Source organism: Macaca fascicularis, chromosome 6, assembly GCF_037993035.2.
Source record: "Macaca fascicularis isolate 582-1 chromosome 6, T2T-MFA8v1.1".
In the NCBI taxonomy this organism is placed as follows: domain Eukaryota; kingdom Metazoa; phylum Chordata; class Mammalia; order Primates; family Cercopithecidae; genus Macaca; species Macaca fascicularis.
In genome coordinates this window covers 64,593,168-64,619,856 of record NC_088380.1, presented here as the reverse complement: position 1 = coordinate 64,619,856, position 26,689 = coordinate 64,593,168, and the positions used below count along the sequence as shown (strand labels likewise).

General features: G+C 39.2%; 1 protein-coding gene across 9 annotated transcripts in view; it reads left to right on the top strand.

Annotated features, from left to right (window-relative positions):
• The window catches only part of PDE4D (phosphodiesterase 4D), an 807,734-nt gene that overhangs the window by 619,480 nt on the left and 161,565 nt on the right, over positions 1–26,689 (top strand). Inside the window, exon 6 of one of the 9 annotated variants that reach the window (XM_065546290.2) lies at positions 5,872–6,280. The exons of the other annotated variants lie outside the window; for them this stretch is intronic. Coding sequence (XP_065402362.1) covers positions 5,872–5,915 — 44 coding nt within the window. The 3' untranslated portion in view covers positions 5,916–6,280. Of the gene's footprint in view, positions 1–5,871; positions 6,281–26,689 lie in introns of those variants that run through there. 9 annotated transcript variants of the gene reach the window in all.

Here is a 26,689-nt window from a genome sequence, read left to right as displayed (position 1 = left end):
GACCAGCCTGGGCAACATGGTGATACCCCCTTCTCTACTGAAAAAAAAAAAAAAAAGTAGCCAGGCATGGAGGCATGGTGGCACACGCCTGTAACCCCAGCTACCTGGGAAGCTGAAGCATGAGAATGGCTTGAACCCGGGAGGCAGAGGTTGCAGTGAGCTGAGATCATGCCACTGTACTCCAGCCTGGGCAACAGAGCAAGACTCTGTCTCAAAGAAAAAAAAAATCAATTAGATAAGTGAGAATGTATATTCAGGGCAAATTAAATCTGTGCTCTTAGATTAAAAATAAGATTTAATTACAATTTTTTTTTTTTTTTTTTGATACACGGTCTCACTTTTTGCTCAGGCTAGATTGCAGTGGCACAATCACAGCTCACTGCAGCCTCGACCTCATGGGCTCAAGCAATCCTCCCACCTCATCCTCCTGTCTACCTGGGACTACGGGCACACACCGCTGTACCACCACACCTGGCTAATTTTTAATTTTTTTTTTTTTTTAGAGATAGGATCTCACTATGTTGCCCAGGTTAGTCTTGCACTCCTGGGCTCAAGTGATTCTCCTGCCTTGGCCTCCCAAAGTGCTGGGATTACATGTGTGGGCCATCACACCCAGCCAATTTTGAAGTATTTAATTTTTAAAATGCAAAAATGATTGGATAATAGTTCTCCCTCACTACAGGTGAAGTCCGTTTTTATTTATTTGTTCAATGGGCTTCTTTAGAACATGAAATAAAAGGCAATGCTTGGTCAAATTAAGGCAGAAAAAAGAATTTATTAGGTTCTGAACATAAATAACTGTGAACTGGTAATTCTTTCAGCATAAATGTGAAAAGAGGAGGGTTGGCTCTTCTTGAGGAGCTGAAAATTGAAAACATTACAATTTGGAGAGCTAACTTGCAGAAACCGTACAGTTTTCTCTGCTTATATGTCCCGGTGTTGGGAGACTCGAAACGAATCACCAACCAAGTTAATGCAATAAATGTCCATATATAGATCAATTGGATGTTTTGTCCCCAGCTTCCTCAGGCTTTAATAAACTGAATTGTTTTGGTATCACTGGATGAAAGGTTCTGTAAAAGTTCAAAGTATTGTTATTTGGGGCATTCACACCTGCATGTTTAAAATGCCTTTGTGCAAAATGTAGTCCAATCTGCTTTCAAATCAGACCTTCAAAGAAGAGTAGATTCATCCATGTGACAGATCCCCTTAGGTGCTTCTCTACAAAGAGAAAGTTAAGCTAGCAGGTCTACCCCCACTCACTATCTTCGTCTCTTTGTGAGTAATCATCAAACGGCACCTCTGAAAAGAAGACCAAGAGAAAACTTTAGCATCTCTTTGCTGGAGATACAAAGCAAGATATAGAAGGAGCTGGAAAATAGTTGTTAAGTAAATACAGGGGGAAAATGGAAATTGAGAGGACGTACTTTTCACTAACAGTTGTAAACTAAAAATAAAATTTGAAGCACGCCTGCCCCCTCACCTGAATGGACTTCCTCCTTGGCCAGAGCACTCTAAAATTTAACCTAAAAGACTGATTTAGGCTGTGAAGGGAAGTCAGACATGCCTTATTTTACCCCTCCAGCATTAACATCAACACAGACCTTAAGTCTGATAAGAAACATTTAGGATCTCTTTTCTTGGAAGCCTGCTACCTGGATGCTTCATCTGCCTGAAAAACCTTTGGTCTCCACAACTCCTTATCTTAACCCAGACATTCCTTTCTACTGATAATAACTCTTTCAACCAATTGCTAATCAGAATATGTTGAAATCTACCTATGACCTCGAAGCTCTCCCACAACTTCGAGTTTTCCCGCTTTCCAGATAGAACCAGTATAAATTTTGGTTCTATCTGGAACCATGTATTGATTGATGTATTATTTCTTCCTAAAATGTGTAACAACAAGCTGTAGCCTGACCACCTTGGGCACATGTCGTCAGGACCACCCGAGACTGTGTCACAGGTGCATCCTTAACTTTGGCAAAATACACTTTCTAAACTGATGGAGACCTGTCTCAGATATTTTGGGCTAGCACAATGAATACAAGAAAACTTTTTTGGTTGGGCGGTGGGAGATGGGATGGAGTCTCTCTCTGTTGCCCAGGCTGGAGTGCAATGGCGCGAACTCGGCTCACTGCAACCTCCACCTCCCGGGTTCAAGTGATTCTCCTGCCTCAGCCTCCTGAGTAGCTGGGATTACAGGCACATGTCACCATGCCTGGCTAATTTTTGTGTTTTTAGTAGAGACGGGGTTTCACCATGTTGGTCGGGCTGGTCTCGAACTCCTGATCTTGTGATCCACCCACCTAGGCCTCCCAAGTGCTGGGATTACAGGCGGGAGCCACCACATCCGGACAAACACAACTATTTTTAAACAGCATCTAAGCTCAGAAATCACAGGCATATTATGCCTGCCACTAAGGGAGTTAGTTCCATTGAAGGATATAATTAAGAGTGAAATGAATGGTGTGCGAAGCACTTAGGGATAGTGGTTCACAAATTTGTCTGTTCCTTAGAATCACCTGGGGGACAGGTGCCTCACACCTGTAATCCCAGCACTTTAGAAGGTCAAGGCCAGAGGATCACTTGAGGCCAAGAGTTCCAGACCAGCCTGGGCAGCACAGTGAGATCCTGTTTCTACAGAAGATAATAATAATCACCTGGAAACTTCTTTTTTAATGCAGCTGGTGAAGTAAAAAAAAAAAAAAAAAAAAAAAAAAAAAAACCCAAGTTTTGAAACCAACTCAAAGACAACAGCAATATTCAAGCATAAGGTGTAATAAAGATTGTACACTATATAGCTAGATAGCCAGAATAAAAAGCAAGAGATAGTTACAAAAAATATAAGGAGGACAAATGTATAGGATTTTGTAACCGCTAATCATATGATTTTACTGAGTAGGTGTAAAATGCTTCTGACAATGTGTGAAAATTTATAATCCTTAGTATTATATGTAGGATCAACATAGGTTAAGACCTAGATTCTAAAGTTGAATTTAAGGCTAGTTTATCTCCATGCTTAGATTTCCTACATTTCATTTAAGAGAAAATGTCCCGTATATTGAATATTCATGAAAATCTCTGAAAGGTGTTATGCTATTCTTAACCTCTTAAAGGAGTGCACTGGATGTAATTAAATCATTTTTGCTGGTTCCGGTCATCATGAACATCTGCTTTTGTACTTCCCTCTCATTCACAAATGCGCTTAGGAGCTAATGATCTAAATGAGGGCTTTTTTTGCCCCTACAGTAACATGCAGCAAATCTGGCTGCACTTTAATTTCTCATCTGCTGTCCCATATTGTCTAGTGGTCAGTTCATGATGTTACTAAGGTTGGCTTTATTGGCGTCTTTTGTGAGCTGCTGCTGCTTTTTCCTTGGCAAACCTGATTACCAAGCCATTGCATTGAGCATAAAATAAAGGCAAATTAATTCAAAATAAAGGTGAGGGTTGAGGGAAATTCATCTCTGAGGTAGACCTTTAGGATATGAGATGCATAAAGTGAGCAAGATCCTACAAGCGTTTACTTGACTTTTCTGGGTTCTTTTCACCTATACTTACTGATTTTGAATAGTATAAATTCCTGGATAATTAATCTGGATAAGTAAGTTGTCACCATACCTCTAGAGAAAATAAAATCAACCAAAATATGTTTAATTCTTGTTTAATTCTGTGCTCTGGGTTTCAAGAAAACAAAAATGAATAAGATGTAGTCCTACCCCCAGGGACTTGACACAATATAATTGTACATATGCAAAAGAAACTGGCTAGGTGTGGTGGCTCACACCTCTAATCACAGCACTTTAGGAGACCGAGGCAGGAGGATCACTGGAGCCTGGGAGTTTCAGACCAGCCTGGGCAACATGGTGAAACCTTTTCTCTACAAAAAATATACAAACGTTAGCTGGGTGTGGTGGCACATGCTTGTAGTCCTAGCTACTGGGGGAGCTGAGTTAGACAGGGTTGCTTGAGTCTAAGAGGTCTAGGCTCCAGTGAGCTATGATCACAGCACTCCAGCCAGGGCAAAAAATCTTAAGTAGTCTCAGGACTGTACCACAGAGTATCATAAGAATTCCAAAGAGGCAAAGACCAAATGAGAATAATAAGTAATGAAGGCTTCCAGCAAACATGATGTTTTTGTTGGGCCTTGAACACTCTTTAGATGCTTTAGTTTAACGTGCCATAGTCACACTTTCTATACTGGGAGTGTTAATAGGTGATTACTACTCCAGAGCTTTAGGATACATTCCAGTATACCAGCAAAGCAGCCCTATTCAACTAGAACGGTTTGCTATTACAAAAGAGAGGTGATCACTTGTGATTTCTTAACATTTCTTCACTTAGCCTCTGGCACCGGGCTTCTGAAAGTACAGGAAAGGGCAATGACCTCAGGGTTTTGAGACCAGGGGTATAATCCCAGCTCTGCCTAGCTCTCTGTGTAATTTTTGGTCAGTAATTTAACCTGGGTTGTGTTCTGTAAAATGATGATATTGGATTAAATAGTATCTAAGAATCTAACTAGCTTTTTCCTAATATTTTATTATTATTTAAAAAAAAAAAGGCATGCCTCTGATGTGAATTGCCTTTATTTTCTTTAGTCATATTTCCCTAAGAAGTGAATAAAAGATACCAAGGCAATGTGTGAATTCCACTTTTTCTAATCTGAATGTTTAGGGGATATCCTTGACACCATTTGCTATTTTGAGTTTTCAACAAAGAGTTAAAAGAAAATTCTGGCACTCCTATCTAGTCATCCTCTCCAGTTGGCAGAAGTCTTCATGTGGACTTGATGGTTGCCCAGAGCAACAAAATATTAGGGACAGAAACATGTTCAGGGACTCGATTGTATAAGTGACTCAGAGCTGAGAGACCTTTTCCGGCTTGACTGCAGCCCATACTTAGCTAGAGTGGGTATTTGTCTATTCCTGTCTGCACACTGTGACTTGGAGATGCTTGCTAAAATATGGAAGCCAACCTTGAAACCGGCAGAGAGGAGTTAAATGATCAGAAGGCAACTGTCTTCATTCAGCATGTCTGACCCATGAAGGATCATTAGCACTAGCAAATATAAACAAGATCAGGGAGTGGTCATGGGCTTTGAAGAGCACATACCAAGAACATTAAGAGAACTCAATATAAATTCAATATAAGAGCTACTATTCAAGGCCAATTACCTCTTTTGAGTTAGAAGAGCCCAATGGGGAGCCACTCACGCAAATCAATACCCCTTTCCTTCTCTCAGTTGGAGCCAGACATCTCTAACTATGCTCTGAATTAAACCGAATTTTTAAAATGTTTTTCTGTCCCTAAACTCTTTAAATCCTGAGATCATCCTTTCTTTGTTCCATCAGTCTGGCTCCATGATACCAATTACTCCAGCTTGTTAAGGAAGTTATTGGCATATGGCAGTCATGTCTTTTGTTTCTATGCAATGTTGCCTGGAGCAAGAATTGGAGGGAGAAGTATTAGCCAAGTCTTGTTTAAGTCCCCTCTCTTCAACTGTTTAACTAGGTTCCATCTTGATTATGTGTTTGGTTTTATTTTGATTATTTTGATTTGGTTTTATTTTATTTTGATACCCCATATACATTCTTCTCACTTGCACATGAACAATGCCATTATGGTAATAATAACAATTATACAATATTAATTTCTGTCCCTATTGAATACTTGTTGAATGTCATTATGATCAGGAGCTGGTCCTCTTGGTTTGGACATTATGATTTGAAATGAATATTCTTTTTGAATGATTGGAAACTTAGTCATAAACTCAAGTGGTTTACAATAGTAACTCTTATCCCAGTAACCATAGCACCTGTTTGGAAAAATGTCTTCGGATCACTTGTTTGCAAATGTCTTTTTCCTTAGGCTCCTGGATGGAATTGAACCCATATACGTTACTTGACATGTGAAACATGTGTGACCCTGGCAGATGATTTGGCTGACCTTGAAAACTACAGCTGTTTAGTCACTTTGAAAACAATGCAATACAAGTGATTTACTAGGCTTCAGTTTTAACCATTTTATGCTGACTGGTGGAAATTCTAACCCTTCAGAAAGAAAAAAAAAATTGTGAAACAATGGAAATGTACCATCCTGGGTATTAATGTCATTAATTTCAATACATTTTCTCACAAAAAGTGTAAAGAAGTCTTTGCTTGACCTTACAGGAAAAAACAGCGTCCATGTGGCTTTATTTTGCTTTTTTTGTTGTTCTTTTTAAATTAATGAAGAAATCCAAGCTTTGACTTTTGTTTCTTCTCCACCCAAATCAAAAGCAGTCTATAATCTCCTGCAAAGATCAAAGCTTTTTGCTTACTATAAAGTATGTGCCCTGCGTAGGCATTACATGGTAGAAGGATAGCTTTCTGTTCCAAGAAATCTCTATTAGTTCTCTAGTTGCTATGTATATATTCTCTTTTAGCTAAAATATGGTTCAGTGAATGAGTCCTGAAAATTTCACTGTATATGCCAAAACATGTTGTATACCATAAATATATAATATTTTATTCCAATCTTTTAAAATTGTGCTTCAATCAAAACAGAAGTTGATTTCTTTTTCCAGAAATTCAGAGTGAGCAGTCCAGGGCTGCTGTGGCTGCTGTAAAATCACCAAGGACCCAAAGCTTCTCAGATAATTTTTTTACCATTTCTAGATTATAGGCTTTGTCTTCATGGTTTGAAATGACTACAAGAGCCCTAGCCATGACAACTAAGTGGCCAGCAGCAAGATGGAGGAAAAAGGAAGGAATAGTACAGCCACTCCTGTTAGAAGGGACTTCTAAGAAATCCCACATAATGCTTCTACTTACATCTCTTTGACTCAAATTTAGTGGTGCCACAAAAGAGAATAAGAAATATATATTTTTTTCTGGCAAGTCTCTAGTTCAGGGATTTCAATCTCCTGTAAGCAAATGAGTCTTCTAACCTCTCCCTCTGGCTTGCCCAGTCTCTCTCAAATCTCTTGCCATCCTGTCCTCCTTACTCACCTTTGGGAAAACCCAGCTGTGTCAGTTTTACAGTCTGCCTTCTCCAATTCCTTACCTGAACTCCTGGGAAAAATAATCCCACATCACTTCAAGCTGGAATTCCAACAAAGTCACCTTATTGGACCCTCAGAGCACTTGACACTTAGTTCCTGCTGTGCCCCTCTCTCAGTCCTCTTCATGCTAATTTCAAACCTCTCCTCCCTCTTCTTAAGCCTCCTGAACCAGCAGTTCCTCATCTCCTTTCAGCAAATAACTTGTTGCTTTTTGAAGAAAGTCTGGGTCAAGGAATGAACTCCCTCAACTCCTACATCCTCTTGCCATAGATGTCATCCATAGATCTCTTACTGACATCTATAATCCCTTCCTCCCTTCTGGTCTCAGTGGATGACGTTTCCCTTCTCCCTCCTGCTCTAAGTCAACCCCTGTATCTGAGCCCTTGATCCTCTCTCCTCCCAGCTTCCTGAGGTCCTTACTTCGTCTGTTTTCCTTTCTATCTCTCACATCTTTAATCTTTAATCTTTACTTTTATTCTGGCTCTTTCCCCATTCATGTCTCTCACAATCTTAAAAACAATACACAGCAAACCACAGCAAAGTTCAGCTGACTCTTTATTGATCCTTTAGTTATTGATCTTCTCTTTTCAGTCAAGTTGCTCTGCCTCCTCATCCCTATTCCACTGTAGTAGGACTTTCTCACAACACCTCTGTTCCAGCTGCCCTCCCATGGTTAACAATGAACTCCTAATTGTCTTCTTAGTTCTTAGAGGCTTCTTCTTCTTAAACTCTTTCTTTGTTCATTTACTCAGTAAATACGTATTCAACATGTTTTTGTTAGGAGCCGTTTTGTTCCAGATAGTTCCACACTCTTCTTGCTGCTCTGAATACTTCTTTTCATTATTCTTCATGATCTATCTTCCTGCCCCACTTTACCTCTTAAATGTCAGTATTCTAGAAGGTTCTTTTTGATTAATTTTCTCACTCTGTGTACTCTGTAGATGTTTTCATGTACCTCATAGTTGTATTTCCCATCTTATGAAGGTGAGTTCCAAAACTCTGTCTCTACTCAGAATGGGCACTTTCCCAGTTTCCAAATTTATTCACACAGAAGCCCAATGTCCAGTGATATCCAGCCGTTCAAATCCAGTATGTCCAGAGCTGGACTCATATTTCTTTGCAAATCTGTTCTTCCTGTCTCAGTTAGTGAAGCACTTTTAGCCAACTTATAAGTCATGAACCCTTCTACCAAATCTGTCTGTCTGTCTATATTTATTTTTGAAACAGAGTTTTCTCATTCTGTCACCCAGGCTGGAGTGCAGTGTCAAGATTTCAGCTCACTGTAACCTCCACCTCCTGGGTTCAAGTGATTCTCGTGCCTCAGCCTTCCAAGTAGCTGGTATTACAGGTGTGCACCACCACACCCAGCTAATTTTTGTATTTTTAGTAGAGACAGGGTTTCACTATGTTGGCCAGGCTGGTCTCGAATTCTTGGCCTCAAGTGATCCGCCTGCCTCGTCCTCCCAAAGTGCTGGGATTACAGGTGTGAGCCACCGTGCTTGGCCCCAAATGAATACATTTTTATTTTATTTTATAACTATTGATCAAATCCATGCTCTCTTCTCTAACCCGCTAATACTTCCCTAGTTCAGGCACTCACCAACTCTCCCCTGAATTATAGTACTAGTGCCTGAAATAGTGTTTTTGAAACTGTCGGTTGCATTTAGCATTTTATTTTAAAAATATGATACAGAAATGAGTAAAAAATAAGAGTATAAAACCACATCTATAATATCAAAGATATAGTTTTATAAAATTATTGATACACCCATAGACATGCAAACACACACCGACATTTTGCCATGAAAATGTATTTCTTACTATAATTTTTAAAATTAGAGAACCACTTTCTTAAATGATCTATCTCTGTTGCACCTCTTCTTAGCTCTGGCCTTCCACGATGCCAGCAAATATATCTAGTTGAAAAATTAATCTGCAAATGTCACTCTTCTTAAAACCTTTTCATGCCTTCCCCATCATCCATGATAAAATCAGATCTCTTTGGTATGGTACCCAAAGGCCCTACCCAGATATGTATTGTACCTCCTCTTCAGCCCAGCCCCTGCCTGACTCTTTCAGCAGCAAACTTCTTCCACCTATGTGCACCATGTTTCACAACTGTCTTCATTTACTCGTACTCATCTCACCATCTAGAACTCACTCCTCTCTCATAATTGCCTGGTTCACTTTATCTCATTTTAGAGGACACCTACAATTCAAGCCCAGTCCCCTTCCTCAGGCCGAGTCAGGCTCTTCTCCCAAACCTACCTCTAGCATAACCTAATGAAATTGCTGTAAAAATTATAGTCTATGCATCTTTATTAAAAAAAAACCCTGCCCACCAGTATAGCAATTATTTTGTTATAACCACACGCAGCACTAGTGTGTGGCTCTGGGGCGCTATCATGCCAACTTACCTGTGTTCAATAGACCTGAAGTAGGGAAGATCAGCTGACTCTTTTACAGAACATCTTGAAATGATTCTTGGGTGCAATATAAGAGCAAAACATGGAACAGTAGAAACCAGCATGGAAAACTTTTTCTCCTGTTTGAGAAAGTGGGATGAAAATGTGTCTCTTAATCCCTTTGGCAGAAGGGAGTAACTCAAAAGAAGTGGATGATGAATGATCTTCTCCACTTTGTCAGCCCTCTGAGCAGAATGAGGAAAATGTGAGAAGCGATGCCATTGCTATATTTGTTTCATTGACCATTATTCTAAATAACTCACATGGTCCTGAACAAGGACATGTTTTTGTGAAAGGACAACATTTCTTTTGGTGTGTCTGAGTAGCATTTAACAAAAGCCTTATAGTGGTCAATGAAGGTTGGCCTTTCACCCGCTGCAACTGGAGAGTCTGTAAGAACACTATTTATTCAGCCACATGGAAACACTAGGGAGTCACGCCTGGGATCTGACAACTGTGCAGCCCCATGCCAGGTGCACAGAGAGTTGTTGTGATGAATGTCAAGAGGTGGTGGGGTTTTTCTGTTGTTTTTGTTCCTTCCATTTTCTTTCCCTTTGACTTGGACTGTGGTTTCATTCATTCCACCTCCCCACCCCCATGCAAGAATAGATCTCTGATCTCTTTCTCATACTTTATCTGCTGTAACATCCACTTTCCTTTTCCAGAGAGGAGAAGAACAACTCCACGGTGCTTTCCTTTTATGTTTTGGGCCAATTTTGTTGTGTTGTTTTATGGTCTTGAACTGAGAGCTGCGTCAGCACTCAACACCAGCCCCTGGCCTGTGAGACTAATGAGAAAAGCAAAATGACTTCAAGTAAAAGGAAGTGGTTTGTGTTGTGGAGAGAAACTTGGAAAGAAACACCACCGAGAACACTAGGGGCCTTATTTTCCCTAATGTGTACAGTTGGGTTAACACATTTCAGAATAACCAGTCAATTTAGTTAATCCCATCAAACGACCTACTCAATACAGTAAAGAGGAAGGGAAAATAAACAAACGGTTTTTTGGATGACCGGTTTAGCTTCATGTATCCTTGATCTCACTCATTTCTAGGGAATAATTTCAACTCTTAAGGAAATGTGAACATCTATTTTGCAAACTATTACAGGCTAGTTTATACAAAAATACCTTTAAAAAAGTTGTGTTCATATTCAACATGTTTTCCCAGCTGTCATTAAAACAGGTAGAAACAATATAGTAGGCATAGAAATCTTGATTATAATGTGGGAAAACTAAGGTTAAAATTATTAGCAGAAATGCATTTCTTTCTTTTTCATCCTTCCACTGTCTGAACATCTCTCTTTCCTACTTCCTCCATTTTGCTATTTTCTTTGCTTTGTTTCTCTTTTAACTTCAATAATAACAATTCTATAGGCCAAACACTGTGCTAAGACTGGGCATGCATGATCACATAAGGGAGGTAAAATTATTATTCCCATTTTGCGGAAGAAGAAACTGAGACTCAGAGAATTTAGGGATATGTCCCATTGTCATTATTCCAGAAAGTTGTGGAGCCAGGATTCAAAACTTGGCAGTTATATTTCAGATTCCATACCCTGTAAACAACACTCTACTGCCTCCCTCAAGTTTTATCTCAGTTCATTTGTTTTCTCTGATCTTCTCCTTTTCTCATGTTCTCTACTCTATTCCCTTGCCTTTTTCCTTTCCTTATATCTACCTCTTCTTTTTCCAGTCTTTTCCCTCACATCTTCCCATATTTGTCTTGTTTCCCATTCCTTGTCTAAATCTTCTCTTTTCTCCCCCTCTTCACCTTATTCATTCCCAGTTCCCTAAAATTATATCATTCTCCCTTCATGATGCCCCCTCATTCCTCACTGCAGCATCACCCAGTCCAACTCTGTCCCATCTGTGATTCCTCACCTCTGCTTTCCTACCATCTCTCTCCCAAACACAAGGCAAAGTGAGGGTAAGTTCCACTAGGAGAGCATGTGTCACTCTGCTGTCATACACAGAGAGTACCATCAGTGATTATAAAGAGGAATCTCATTCCTGCCAGAGAGCTCACAGATTAGGTTATTGTTGAACTTCATATAGTCTTTAGTGACTGGAAAAAGATAAGGCCTCTTTCTATGGTCACTACCAGGAAGTGAGCTCCATGCAGCAGATAGAAACCAACTGGAGAAATGTGAAATCCAAGCCAAGCACAGTTTCTGCATGTCAGTCAATTGCAGGAAACACTGAGATGTAATGTAGTACTTTGAACAAACTCATATTACTCAGGTGACCATATTTTCAACCAGCCAATATAGGACGGAAGAGTTTCATTTCCTTGAATCAAAGCTATTTGGTGACTTTTCCTGGAAACACTCTGAGGCTTCCAGGAAAGGATTCCAGATTCCTGAGCTACTGGCACAGAGTAAGCATCTTTTCTTCACATAGTAATTCACAAACATCCCTAATCACCATATGGCAATATCCTCACTGGATCAGCTCAGTTACCAAAAATAACTAGATCAAAATAAATGTCATTCTTACATGGACACAGGTGGACTAGGGTTTAGAAGTTTTGGGAATCATCACAGTTCTAGGCACCTGAAACTTCATCTTTTGCTTGTAGTAAATATGGTGTCTTTCTCAGGACTCTGCCCTTTGTTTATTTATATATCTGGTCTGGTTTTTGTTTTTTGTTTTCTAGAGATAGTTCTCTGCTCTCCATAGTGTCTGCTTTCTCATCGCCTGGGTTTGTACATGGCTTGCTGTAGCTTCTCTAGCCCCAATTTTAGGCCATCTGTAGATTTAAAAATTTTTTTTTTTCCTCCTGACACCAATTACCTTAGTTGTAATTTCCCGTTTATAATTGCAATTTGAGCCTACAAACTTACCAATACAATGAGGTAACTTTCCACTGTGGTCAGGTATTATAGATTATTGGCTACTGGTAAACCCCTGAACAATTCAGACTTTTTTTTTAACAGATACTTTTTTGAGTAGGTCAGGTATTATAGATTATTGGCTACTGGTAAACCCCTGAACAATTCAGACTTTTTTTTTAACAGATACTTTTTTGAGTATTCTCCCATGTGCCAGGCCCTAACCAAAGCTCTTGGGTTACATTGATGACCAAAAAGAAGCGTTATCCCTGTTTTTAGTCCCTATAATCTAGGGTCCAGGACAGGGGAAATATGCACTGTATTAATGAAATAATCAGTACTGAATGTAACATTCCAAACTGAAGCATTTTATACGAAGGAAGGATTCTATGAGAATGGAAGCCCAGAAGTCCAGTCTACACATGCCCCTGGAATTTTATGGGAAAATAAAAAGTCTGTCAGAATGGGTCTTTTGAGAAGATTCCAGAAGTATGTTGGCCAATCAGAGAAAATGAGCAAGTGGATGCTAGAGGCCATTTCTTCCACTGTTGTGCTCAGTTTGCAGTGATTCTACTGCAGAGCTTGAAAGGCAAGTACTGGCTTCTCTTGCTCCTGTTCTTCCACCCAGAAAAACCATCCTTCTCCTCATCTTTCTTTTCCTCCTCCACCACCACTACTACCTATTTTGAGGCTGCCACCACCACACTATAACATATTCCTCCCAGCTCTAAGGCTCTGAATTTGGACCTCCCACATGACAGGACTCTAAATAATGACTAATCCATTAAGTCTACTCCCTTTCCAAAATATTCAGTCAAATTTGAAATGCCTGGGGCCTCTTGTGTAGCCTTGGCTGGGCTAACTTCTGCACTTGCATTTCAAACACCCAGAATCAAGATTATATCTTAAGACTTCCAAATAAGTGCTTAGATGGCACAATAAAGATATTCAGGTTAAAAAAAAATCGAATGCGTCTGTTGTTCCTTTGCAAGGCCTAGTGATGGGAACCTCCTCTTGGAAATATTTGTTAAGCCATTCTCACTTGTAGTCACTCTTCGTACCAAATCTGTTGACAAAAAAGAAAAATCGAGGAGAGAGGGAGAAAGATAAAAGTTACACTAATCTTTTAACTAACCCATACAACCACAGAGAACCAGCCTCAGGAACCAACACTAAAATCTTAAGGGCTGTTTTTTCAGACTCTGAAAATTCTCCTAAATCCCCATCCCAGTATCATTCAAGCTCTTTACAACCGCTGTTTGTCCTTAGGCTGTAACTTGTGCCTGAAATTCCCACCCTAAGGTTCCCTTGTGGTATTTTTAATAGTGTTGTTTGATGCTGCAGCCAGCTTCTCTGCGGTTTGGGAGTTAAATGGGATACTGCGATGTGGTGTGCTGTAATGGCTCTTGGAGAAATGTTAGTGCAAATTAAATTCCAAATAGGATAGCACCTGAAAGAACCTAGTCCTTTAGTGAAAGAGCTTAATACAGTGGGAAGGAAGGTTTAGAGAGTCTTACTGGCTCCTAAATGATAAAGAAGAAACATCTAACCTGAGTTTGGAATTCATTTTGGACTCAGATACAGAGTATTTACTTTGAGACACTGGTCCTTAACCACCTGGTTCTTCCCTGTTTGCTTTTCTGCTTAGTTAAGCCCAAGGATGAGTATTAGTTTAAGAGAAAATGGTACTAAAAGGGAGGAGGGGAATAATTAACACCTTTGCTTAAAGCACCAAATCCCATGAGCTGATGACTGCCTAGGTTAGGCAATGACTACTACCACTACTAACAAATAGGTCTGGCATCTCCTGTTCCTATCCTGACACCCAGGCCCAAGCTGAGCACAGGCATTACAGGATTCCACAGCCTAATGTCTGTCAGCTTTTCCTTTGAACAGTGGTTACATATCATTAGTGTATTTGAATCAAATGTGGGTTTAAGGTAGTGGAAAGATTTTTTTCTGCTATTGAGAACAGAATCAATTTTTTAAAATGTATACGTACACACACAGGTACACACACGCACACATCTATGTATTTTATTTTGGAAAATGGTTTTATTGCCAGTAGATCTTTATTGAATAACCTATCATCTATGGAGTTCCTATTTAAAAGTTTTCATTGGTAATGGGTTTATTCCAGACAGAACAGGTTATTTGTAAAATATAATTAGTAACTAATTAAAACAATAACAAATAACTTGTGTTGGGTGGTTACCATGCAGGTGCTGGGATACGCTTTCTCTCTGCATCATCATTTCACCCTTTCCACACTTTGTGAGGTGTGAATCTATTGTCAATGTCTCCATGCTATAGATGAGATAAGACACAGATGTTTTTTTATCATCTCCATGAAACAAATGAGAGTGCTGAAGCTTAGAGAAGGAGAGAAGCAACAACTTGAAGGTTTAGCGTTTGAGGAATTGTAGTAAAAAGAAAAATGAAAAGTCCTCTCAAGTTCTACTGAAAAATCTTTTAAGTATGTTTCTTTCCCACTTTTGCAATATAATTTTTCTCTTCTACCCTCAACTGAAATAAGATCACACAGCCTATACAGTATAGAACCAGGACTCTAAGGTCACTGACAACAAAGTAAAAGTCAGCAGTTTTGGAAAATGCATATTTTTTTCCTAGCTGAGGATGGGTTACCTTCATTAGTGACATAACTATGTCACCAAGTAAAATTATTGACTTGAATATCAATTCATTTCTCTATTAAGAAAAAGAGGAAATAACTCAGATATAAATGATGGAAATTAGGAAGACATTTGAAAATGACTTTACACCAAGAAATCACATTCTGGGGGGCCTAATATAGTATAGGAGATATTCGTAACTGGTCATCTTCATTGAAAGATTATAGAGACTAGAGAATAGGAAGGTTAAGTAAAAACTATTCAAATGATAAAATTTTATGTAAACAAGTAACCTAACCAAATACTGTATTTCACTGGACTTTGTTGTAGACAAACAGAAATTTTGGCAAAAAAAAAAAAAAAAAGGAAATACAGTTACTAAGTTAAAGCTCCTGCATTTATATTATAAATATTTCTAAATCCAGTTTAAGATTGTGGAAACAACAACAGAACTATAAGAAATTCTAAATGCCATTTAATGAACGTGTTGAAAGAGTAGAGATTTCAACAGTGTCAAAACCTGTGATCTTCAAGGGTCAAAGTAGAGGTGAGTTTACAGAATGCTCGCTCTGGGTTCTGATTTCGCCAATTCAGTCACACCGCTGCCCAATTCAATGAAAAATGTAGGCAGCTTTGTCAAGCAATGAATTTTATCAATTTATTCAACACTGAATTCATCTTAGGAATAATTTAAGGGTTTAGACAATGTTTGAGGTTTTACTTTTAAAGAATCTTCCAATTTAACTGAAAACTCTTGTATTTCCTTTCTACTTTTCAAATATTGTCTTTGTCCTTTACCCTCCATTGTAGCTTAAGATGTGGTTATCTTGTATTACAAGGTATATTTAAACCATTCAATATTTAAAACCAAAAACATTCCATTTTAAAAATTTAAATGGAACTGCCACATATTCTTGACTTTTGGAGCTATATGGCAGTGGTCCCCAACCTTTTTGGCACAGGGACTGGCTTCATGGAAGACAATTTTTCAATGGATGGTGGGGAGAGGGGTTGGTTTTGGGATGAAACTGTTCTACCTCAGATCATCAGGCATTAGATTCTCATAAGGAGTGTACAATTTAGGTGCCTCACATGCACAGTTCACAATAGGATTCACAATCCCACTGATCTGACAGGAGGTGGAGCTCAGGTGGTCATGCTCACTTGCCTGCTGCTCACCTCCTGCTGTGCCACCAGGTTCCTGACAGGCCATGAACCGGAAGCAGTCTGTGGTTTGGGGATTGGGGATCCCTGGCTATAGGGGCCACAAATGTGAAAGAGGTGTTCTGGGGGAGTATATTTCTAACTTGAATATACTATTTTCAGCATTTCTACTTATTTTATCAAAAGGTAAATTTTTTACTCAGGGAATAAAACAGTAGGCAATTGTTTTTTATAGTTTTTCTGTACAGAGCCTTATCCAATTATATTAATGTAATCCTATTGCACTGCTCAACAGAATCAGAATAAGAAGAAATTCCAAGTACAATTTGAAAATAAAAGTATCTTTCAAGAATTTGCACTACGGTGCATTGTTTGATTTGGAAGCAAACAAATCGGACTACTTCCATTTCTTGATGAAACAACTAACTCATTTGCTGACTTTCAACTGGCTCTCTTCAGTGGCTTTGAGAATGTTGCATTTCCATCATACCTTGTCTGTAGTACCACTTTGCCTAGAACTCTTTTCAGTTGAAAATATTTTAAAAGATAATCGATTCTTATACTTCAAAATCCAAAATGTATCCTAGGGCTGGATACAGTGGCTCATGCCTGTAATTCCAGCACTTTGGGAAGCTGAGGTGGTTGGATCACGAGGTCAGGAGATCGAGACCAGCCTGACCAACATGGTGAAACCCCATCTCTACTAAAAATACAAAAATTAGCCGGGCGTGGTGGTGAGCACCTGTAATGCCAGCTACTTGGGAGGCTGAGGCAGGAGAATTGCTTGAACCTGGGAGGCGGAGGTTGCAGTGAGCCGAGATGGCGCTATTGCACTCCAGCCTGGGTGACACAGAGACTCCATCTCTTTCTCCCTCTCTCTGTCTCTCTCTGTCTCTCTCTGTCTCTCTCTGTCTCTCTCTCTCTGTACACACACACACACACACACACACACACACACACACACACATACATACACATCGTAGGAAGGATCAATTATTAACAGCTTCTTGGGTATTATGTAAACAATCTTATGCATATACAAGCAAAATACGTATTGGCTAGCACTCTTAAAGACATAGGAAAGGGCTGAATCTCACCAAGTTAATATTTCAAAAGGTGTCTATCGAAAAGGAAAAGGAAAGCTTCCTACAGTTAAGTGTATTTTTTTTTAGTTTAAAAAGAATAAGAAGAAGATTTTGGGTATGTGTGTGTGTGTGTGTGTGTGTGTGTGTGTGTGTGTGTGTATATATATATATATGAGACGGAGTCTTGCTCTGTCACCCAGGCCGGAGTGCAGTGGCACAATCTTGGCTAACTTCGACCTCCACCTCCCAGATTCAAGTGATTCTCCTGCCTTAACCTCCCAAGTAGCTGGGACTATAGGAATATGCCACCATGCCCAGCTAATTTTTGTATTTTTAGTATAGACGGGGTTTCACTATGTTGGCCAGGCTGGTTTTGAACTCCTGAACTCAGGTGATCCACCCACCTCAGCCTCCCAAAGTGCTGGGATTCCAGGCATGAGCCACGGCACCCAGCCAGATTTTGGGTTTTTAAACCTATTAAATTTATCTTTGGATACATATTTCAAATTTTCCTTAACTGTAAATGTGTTTATGTTCGCTAGAAACACCACATAATTTGGGAGACATGGAATTATGTAGGTGAAATCAGTGGTTTTCAATTAGGGCTTGATAATATTAGATATAGTATATCTTTTATGGCATTCACACATACTCTTTAGGGATACCCTTTACAATTTTGGAATAGTGTTTTTCTTGCTTACTTCAGTGGATTTCTTATATCTTTAGGAAAGATCTGCACATTCATTGTAGGTGAATGTAAAATTGCATTTTAAATCCATTCGTTGGGAATCTCACTTCTTAAAAATCATACAGGAAAATTGATGTACCTTTTTAGTAACTGAGCTGTTTAGTAAATTTCTTAAGATTATTTTCTCATAACGTCTGTACATCAAAAGTGAAAAGAAGCTGTCCCCTTCTCTCTGTATGCAAAATTCCAGAGAAGCACTGAGAACGAGAAGAAGATGAAAGATAAGGAGGAGCACACGTTTCCCAGCCTGCCAGCCTGGGTTTAATTTCACTTTCCCAAAGTATTTCCTTGGTAAATTCAGAAAAATCACTGGACCTCCAGGAGCCTCATTTCCATTACTGTCACGTGGGATAGTGATAACACTATGGATCATTACAAAGATTAAATTAATTAGACTGTATGGAGAGTGCTCCAAAAGTTGAGTTGTTGAGTACTCACAAAAAGCATTCAACAAATATACCTTTCCCCTTGAAAATGATCATTCCATTAAATTCATCCTTTATTTTCTTTAAGAAAAAAATCTGTGTTCTGCATTTTCATACTTACTTTTCATGGATATATAGTCTGTAATAAAAACAGCATATTATATTAAAACGTACCTTTAAAACAACAAAGACATTTATAAAACAACAACAATCAGCTTCTGGATGGTTTCCCCCCGCCCACCCCCACCCCCATTAAACCCTATTAAAGGATCTCTGAAAGGGAAATCCAGAGATCTGTGTATTCGAGTTATAACCCTAGGTCAAGCAACTTAACTAGGCTGATATTTTGGCTTGATGTGATTTATATGTAACCTTTTAAGCAATGTATATTAAATATGTACTTTTTACTCATCTACTTGATTGCAAGCTCCTGCAGGATAAACTTTGTTGAACCCAAATGTAAACTTCATGGTGCTTAGATATAAACTCTACAGACTTCATCAGTGTTTAACAAATACTTGCTTAAGAAACACAAAGTCCTATTGTATCAGCCAATTAACTATGAAGCTAAATTTAATAACTGAAATATCATAGAGGTTAATATTCAAAACACCACTCATGAAAATCATTGAGTATTATTTATTTATTTTTGCTTTCTGGAGACATACGTGTACCCTTTATTTACTCTGTCTCATTTTGTCATCTCTGGACATACCATTTACGGTGTTTTAGTTATTCTGGATAAATCACTTTGCATGAAATAATAGGCTATTATGGCTGGAAAGGATTTCACTGATCATCAATGCAAGCATTGATTTTAGAAACAAGGAAAGTGAAACCAGAGACAGCCAGTGACTACTCTCAGTACTCAGAGAGGTCATGGTTGGTCAGAGGTCAGAACTCACATCTCCTGACCCACAGCATGTTTGGCTTTCTATACAACCGACTGCCTTAGTTAAGGACAGATAATTCTTTTCTCTTTAACAATAGAAAATTAGACTGATTAAAGTCATAAAAGATGTTGCTCCTTTATAAGCCATAGAGAAACCCCTGATGGTTTCTTTATTTGGACCTGTGTGATCTTTAAAGCATGTGACTAGTGGCTATAATTGGATTAAAGTGAAAACATGTGATTGTGAAGGAGTTAAAGTACCTTTGCCTTATTCTGCTTTGATAGCCAGCTTCAGTTGCACATCATGACAAGCAGTGAACCAACATCAACCCTGTGGAATTAAAACTTTAGACTCTATCACAAGGTTTTCCAAGTTCAAAGCCCACTAATTTATTATTGGTTCCAAGTTCTAGGTCTAGAATCAAGTCAGCTGGGACATCAAATACTTGTTACAAAATGACATTTGAATGAGATAATTATAAATAACACTAGAAGCACATGAATTAAAGTATTGCCTGAACACCAATTTTCTTAGGTAGGATATTGGGATGTCCTTTGCTTTACCACTTTGCAGTGATATGAGCAGTATGAGATACTATGTTTTGCAAAACTGTATTAATTATAATATTTATTGAGTACTTACTATGTCCTATACACAGTCCAAGTTTTTCATGTACATATTATTATTTAACCTGCACTATTACGCTTGCAGATGGATACTTTAATTAACTCGCTCAAGGACATGTACAATAAGGGGTACAGCTGAAGTCCAGACTGGGTCGGGCTGACTCCACAACCTCTTAATCCCTATATGAAATTGACATCTCTGCCCATGCTATACATCCACTTGATCTTTAGGTTGATTTATTGATAGTGACATTTAATTTTTGTTTTCTTCAGAATTAAATTCTTACTGTAAAAGCTAGTCAAAGGAACTGAAGTTTGCATTTGAATAAAAGTGTAGAGTTAACTGAGGATTTGCATATTCTCATTCCAAGATGAGAAGGGAGGGAGGGAAGGAAGAAAGAAGGAATGGAGGGAGGGAAGGAGAAAGGGAAGGAGGGAAGGAGGAAGAGAGAGAGGGTAGGAGGAAGGGAGAGAGGGAAGGGAAGGAAGAAGGAAGGGAGAGAGGGAAGGGAAGGAAGAAGGAAGGGAGGGAGAAAGGAAGGAAGGGAGGGAGGGAAGGAAACGGTAAAGGAAAAGAAAGGAAATTAAAAGTGACTTTGTTCCTCTATAGAATCTCTATTAATAAATGTTATTTTAAAAAAATAAAGTTATTTTTCATGAATACAAATTTTAGAACATATTTTTCAGTGTTCCTTTAAATCCTACTTAACTCCCAAATAATCCATTACTTACATTTCTTTTTTTTTTTTTTTTTTTTTGAGACGGAATCTCGCTCTGTCACCCAGGCCGGAGTGCAGTGGCATGATCTCAGCTCACTGCAACCTCTGCCTCCTGCTTTCAAGCAATTCTTCTGCCTCAGCCTCCTGAGTAGCTGGGACTACAGGCTTGTGCCACCATGCCCGGCTAATTTGTTGTATTTTTAATAGAGACAGGGTTTCACTCGATCTCCTAACCTCATGATCCGTCCGCCTCGGCCTCCCAAAGTGCTGGGATTACAGGTGTGAGCCACCATGCCCAGCCCATTTCATTCTTTATAACCATCATAAATTCCCACCTAGTTTGAGAACCACTACTTTTGTATGGTTTCCACCTTTTATGTAATTCCAGAAAAGCATGCCTTTAAGCAAAATTTAGCAAGAAGTCAAGCCAATCAATAATTGCTTGAAGTCAACTTTTCCAGAATAAAACTGTGTAAGGGACTTTGAATTTGAAGGTTACAATCTAAAGTTTGCTTTGAGATGGGAATAATACATAGTGTTGGGGATTATTGTAAACCTACGTGATCTAATTGGAAATTAGAATTGAAAGCAGGAAAGTGAAGGAGGAGAGAGTGAAGGTTGGGGAGAAAAGAAAGCGATTTAGGAGACTCTATAGGGAGGAAAGGATGGGATGCATTTCAGAAACAAAATACTAACAGTAAACAGAAAAAAGAGAAAGCAATCATGAAAATTCCTAAGAGGGCTAGTGGAATGCTAGCATGAACTCATTTACTATCCTTTGATATTTAGGGGCTCTATTGCCTTGTAATTTCATCACTGTTAATTTTCTTTCCTCTTATCTTTTTCCCTGAAGTTATTATCAGTCTAATATTCATTCATTCATTCATTTACCTGAGTTTTCAGGCTTGTGCCGAGACAACAGGGTGGGGCCAGGTTGCAAGATTGTGTTCCCAACTTGGAGGTAACGTGGGTAAGGAAAAAGTCACGGCTGGCCTTAGGAGACACAAGTTAACCACATCCCATGGGTCAGTGGAAGAAAACAAGGGAATAATTAGAAAATTGTGCAACATCAGAAGGGAGCCCCTGGAGCTATAACAGCAAGAACCTCCAGACCCTATTCCCTTTAAATCCCCTTTTAAAAGGCACCAAGTTAGATGCTGAGGAAAATTCCAAGATGAGTGGGATATAGGTCTGACCTTCAGGAACGTGTAGGCTGCCTGCCGATGTCCACAACATCTTCCCTTTCACATGCCTAATACATTAACGTGGGCCACTCATTTAAAGTTTTAAAAATTTCATTTAGCATTTAAAAATTCATTTGACAGAAGAGATGTTTCCAATAAATAGTCTTCAACAAAAGCCCGGTCTGTAAGTCTCCGTAACATAGCCATCTGCTTTAGGTGAAGTGAGACAGTAGGCCTGGAGCCTCACCTGGTTGCCTCTTAACCACATTTACTTTCCAGGAGAAGCCTCTCCCCAACTTCTTCCTCAGAACCTCCAAGACACCAAGGAACAAGATCCTAAAATTGTCCGTAGTCTTAACTTTGTTAATAACAGACTGCATGCCCCTGGAAAAACTATTTCACTTCTCTAGGCCTCATCAACAAAACAAATGTGGTCTATAATACTTTGTAAGATGGTTTCAGTTGTAAACAGCCTGAAAACTGTTAGTACAACGAATTTGGGCAAGCAGGTTGGCTACAGATAAAGAACGGAAAGACAGAAAGACTTAGACAGTGGTATACATTACTCTAGAATATTTGTATTATGTAAGTACAAATAAATGGGTATCTAATTATTACTTTTCAGATAGCAACATTTGTAGGAAATGTATTTTGTTAGGAATTTTAAAATCACTAAACAGATTGCCGTTTAGTTTACATTTTCTTCTCACCCGTGGATCCTGAAGCCGCTGAACTTTTCTTCTGCCACATAAGTCAAATATCCATTTATAGTTTTTAACTCTTTGGCCCCCGAAAATAGAAGATTATTCCTGATTTTAAAAGTGGAACTTGTATGCATGTATATAATTTTTATCTTTAAAGGAATACTCTAATGATTCCTGACTCTAGCCAAACCTTTGCAACCTTCAAAGAAGGATTATCTCCTTGGCCCTAAGATGTAACATTGTTAACCTTTTATGACAGAATCACATCAAGGAATATTACATCTCTTCTAGTTCCTGTACCATATCTTTATGATAAGAATGGTTGCTTGCCATCTCAAAATATTGACCCTCTGGTACAATCACTTGTATCTACTTGAATATAGATGTCTTATTACTCTTTCTGGAAAATATACAGTAACAAAATTTTCTCTGAAACATTGTTATTAAATTTTCTCAAAAATAGTTTTTAACCTTCTGTACTAGAGCTCACTATAAGGTAGTCTTTAGTTTAAGAACTTCAACACTCTCTGATTTTGGTTTACCATTTTCATTTGTGCAAAATGAATGTGTACATAAGAATCTGTATTTCCAACCCAAAGAGGCATTCTAATGACCATTAAAATTTTGATCCAAGAAATAAACTGATAAACTACCATCCCTGAGTTATGTCCTGCCCTTCTCACTCCTATGTTCTTTAATTAGACCCAATGTGCAGGACATGACTTGACTGAAATTTATAGCCACATTGAGACATGCAGCTAAAGAAAGCTCTTAGCCCAGGCATCATCTCAAACTTTTAAAGCAATAGGATCATTTGACAGAAGTGTGACTCTCTGTAGTAATTACACAGGTGCAAGTTATAACTACTTTATCTGCTGCCAGCATCTCTGTTGCCCTTAAGAAGTATGATGTCTTCTAGCCAACATGGCTATTCATATGGGACTGAATCTGCACATGTTTGAATTGAGTTTTTCAGGTTTAGAAATGTGATATTATTTTACCCTTATGCACTTTCCACAATCCTACTCCTCTGTTAGGTGGATCAGAGTTTCTGGAATCCATCATCTTTAGTTCTGCAATTTACATCTCAGACTTACATGTTTCTAGGCATATCTGCAAGTATGGCACCATGAAGGCCTATGAAACCTAGACTTGTATGTATGTGACAGTAGACATTGAAGTTTGTTGTAGGAAAATGTTTCTCTGTCATGCTAGGAAAAGCCCTCCAGTTCCTCAGTTCCTCCTCCTCCACACGAGAGAGTAGTTTTTTTCTAAAATGCAGTTAAGGCCAGGCACAATAGCTCACACCTGTTATCCTAGTATTTTTGGGAGGCTGAGATGGGCAAATTGCTTGAGCCCAGGAGTTTGAGACCAGCCTGGACAACACGGCAAAACCCCATCTCTACAAAAAAAATAAAAAATAAAAAATAACCGGGCATGGCATTAGGTTCCAGTAGTGCCAGCTACTCAGGTGGCAGAGCCTCAGAGGCAGTCTCCTATTGAGACTGCAGTGAGCTGTGATTGCTTCACTGCACTCCAGCCTAGGCGACAGTAAGACCCTGTCTGAAAATAAAATCCAATTATGATCATGCCTCTCTCCTGTTGCTATCCACCAGAGTCTGCAATGCCTACAGGGTAAAGTTTAAACTTCCTTCACCTAGAAACAGTGTTCTGTGGTAAAATGACCAGGGTCTTTGGTATTAGACACACCTGGCCTCAAAAATGGGTCAGCCCAGGTGTAGCCTTCCCCATCTTCTGTTTCCTCATCTGCATAATGGAGTAACAAACATTGTCAGGAGGTTACTGGAGTAATTGTATGAGATACCAAATGTAAAAAGCCTGGCACAAAATGCTCAGTAAATGTAAATGTCCTGTCTTTTGCCTTTCCCTCATTGTCTGCTACCTACCTTTCTAGGTTCCTTTCTCCCACGTGTACCCACTTCCTTCCAAAGCACTCGTTGATTCCAGGTTGCAGTGTATAGTTTCCTGATCAAGTCAAGCTCTCCCACACCTCTGTCACTTTTGCATATATTGTTCGGTCTCCCTGTAAGTCTTCCCTACCCTCACCTTTTATAGAAACTGCAAGGTATCTACTTGCCCCTTGAGATAGCTATTCCTGAATTTCTCCCAAATTTAACCATTCCTTCTCTATGCTTTCGTAAATCTTTCACACACCTCTTTCATCCTACAGTGTCATAATATTAGTTGGTTTTATCTGTCTTCCTTAATGTATCCTTAACTCCTGAGGGTGGATGCTACATCTTAGTTATCTATGAAACCCCAGAAAAGAAAATGTAACCAAGCTAAAATGGCTCACTCATTTCCTAGCAAATATTGGTTAAATGATTAAATGGATGATACAGGGGGCAGAATAAATATGGTTTTGGAAAAGTGGCATGGCTGCTGATCTATCAGTGCAAAAAGGAACACACCCACCCCCTACATGGTCAAAAACATTGAAGGTAAGAAACTAGATGGCTTGTGAATAATAACAAATGAAGTTGTCTTTCTGTAGGAAGTCTTAGAAAATGTAATCTTGGGAGGCCGAGGTGGGTGGATCACAAGGTCAGGAGTTCAAGACTAGCCTGGCCAATATGGTGAAACCCCATCTCTACTCAAAATACAAAAATTAGCCAGGTGTGGTGGTGCGTGCCTGAAGTCCCAGCTACTCAGGAGGCTGAGGCAGGAAAATTGCTTGAACCCAGGAGTCGGAGATTGCAGTCAGTCAAGATGGCGCCATTGCACTCCAACCTGGGCAACAGAGCGAAATTCTGTCAAAAAAAAAAAAAAAAAAAAAAACGAAAGAAAAGAAAATGTCATCAAGCTAAAATGGCTTTGGCTTTCCTTCAGTAAATGGTTACTGTGGGAATATATGTTAAATGAATACCAATACTATGATGAGAAACACATGCACTAAACAGCTATAGTTCTGATGCCATTCTCAAATCTGAAACTTTGCCCAATTTCAGGGACAAAAGTGAAGTAATATGTATCCCCAGTGTTTAGCTTTTCTCTTGCCATGTATACTAACAGTGAGATTCCTCAGGGACTGTTGTTTCTTTAACCTTGTTAGGGCTGCTAGGGGCTATTGTGCCTTTCACAACACAGCACCTGCAACTGGGAATAATTGAAATGTTCTGCCATTAGCTACTCCCAGCAGAGTATTCTGGGTCACATGGAAAGTGTCAGAAGCATATAAATTACTGATACATTTTTCAATCCCATAGTCCCTCAGGGTTGGTGTTTTTCTCTTTTGAAAGTTTCTCCTTTAAGGCCGGGCACAGTGGCTCACGCCTGTAATCCCAGCACTTTGGGAGGCCGAGGTGGGCGGATCAAGAGGTCAGGAGATCGAGACCATCCTGGTTAACACGGTGAAACTCTGTCTCTATTAAAAATACAAAAAATTACCCTGGTGTGGTAGCAGGTGCCTGTAGACCCAGCTACTGGTGAGGCTAAGGCAGGAGAATGGCGTGAACCCAAGAGGCAGAACTTGCAGTGAGCCGAGATCGCGCCACTGCACTCCAGCCTGGGCGACAAAACGAGATTCTGTCTCAAAAAAAAACAGAAAAAAAAAAAAAAAAGTTTCCCCCTTAAAATATTCTTTTTAAAATCTAAGTTAATTTCATAGATACTATTTCCATTTTTCTAATGAATAATACTGTATCCTTTCCTATCTATACTACAAAGTTTTTCTTTGCCTTGTAAACCTCTTTAGATTTATGATTTCTAGCCCCCAAAATAACTTTTGTTCTTATATCCAATTCCTTCCCTCACAGTTCTTTCACAATAGCTTCTTTTCTCCTGTAAAACCTTACATAAACTCCAAAATCATTTCTAGTTTTGGAAATCCTAATGCAAGAGGTCGCATCACTAACGCAAACGTAGAAATCCTTGTACCAAAGGACAGAGGTGCAAGGAAAGTTGGGAGTTGTGGCTGTGGGAAAGTGAGAAGGACTCTTTGGCACCTGAGCAGAGGTACAGGGAAGCCAGGATGGAGACAGGAAGGAAAGTTTCTCAGCTTCTCTTGTGCCTACGGTTCGTGCTTAGGCGTCTGCAGCAGCCCCAAGGCAGGTGAGGATGATCAGCTGTTCCAGTTTGCCTGGCACTGAGGGATTTCCTGGGATGTGGGGCATTCAGTGCTAAAACTGGGAAAGTCTTGGACAAATT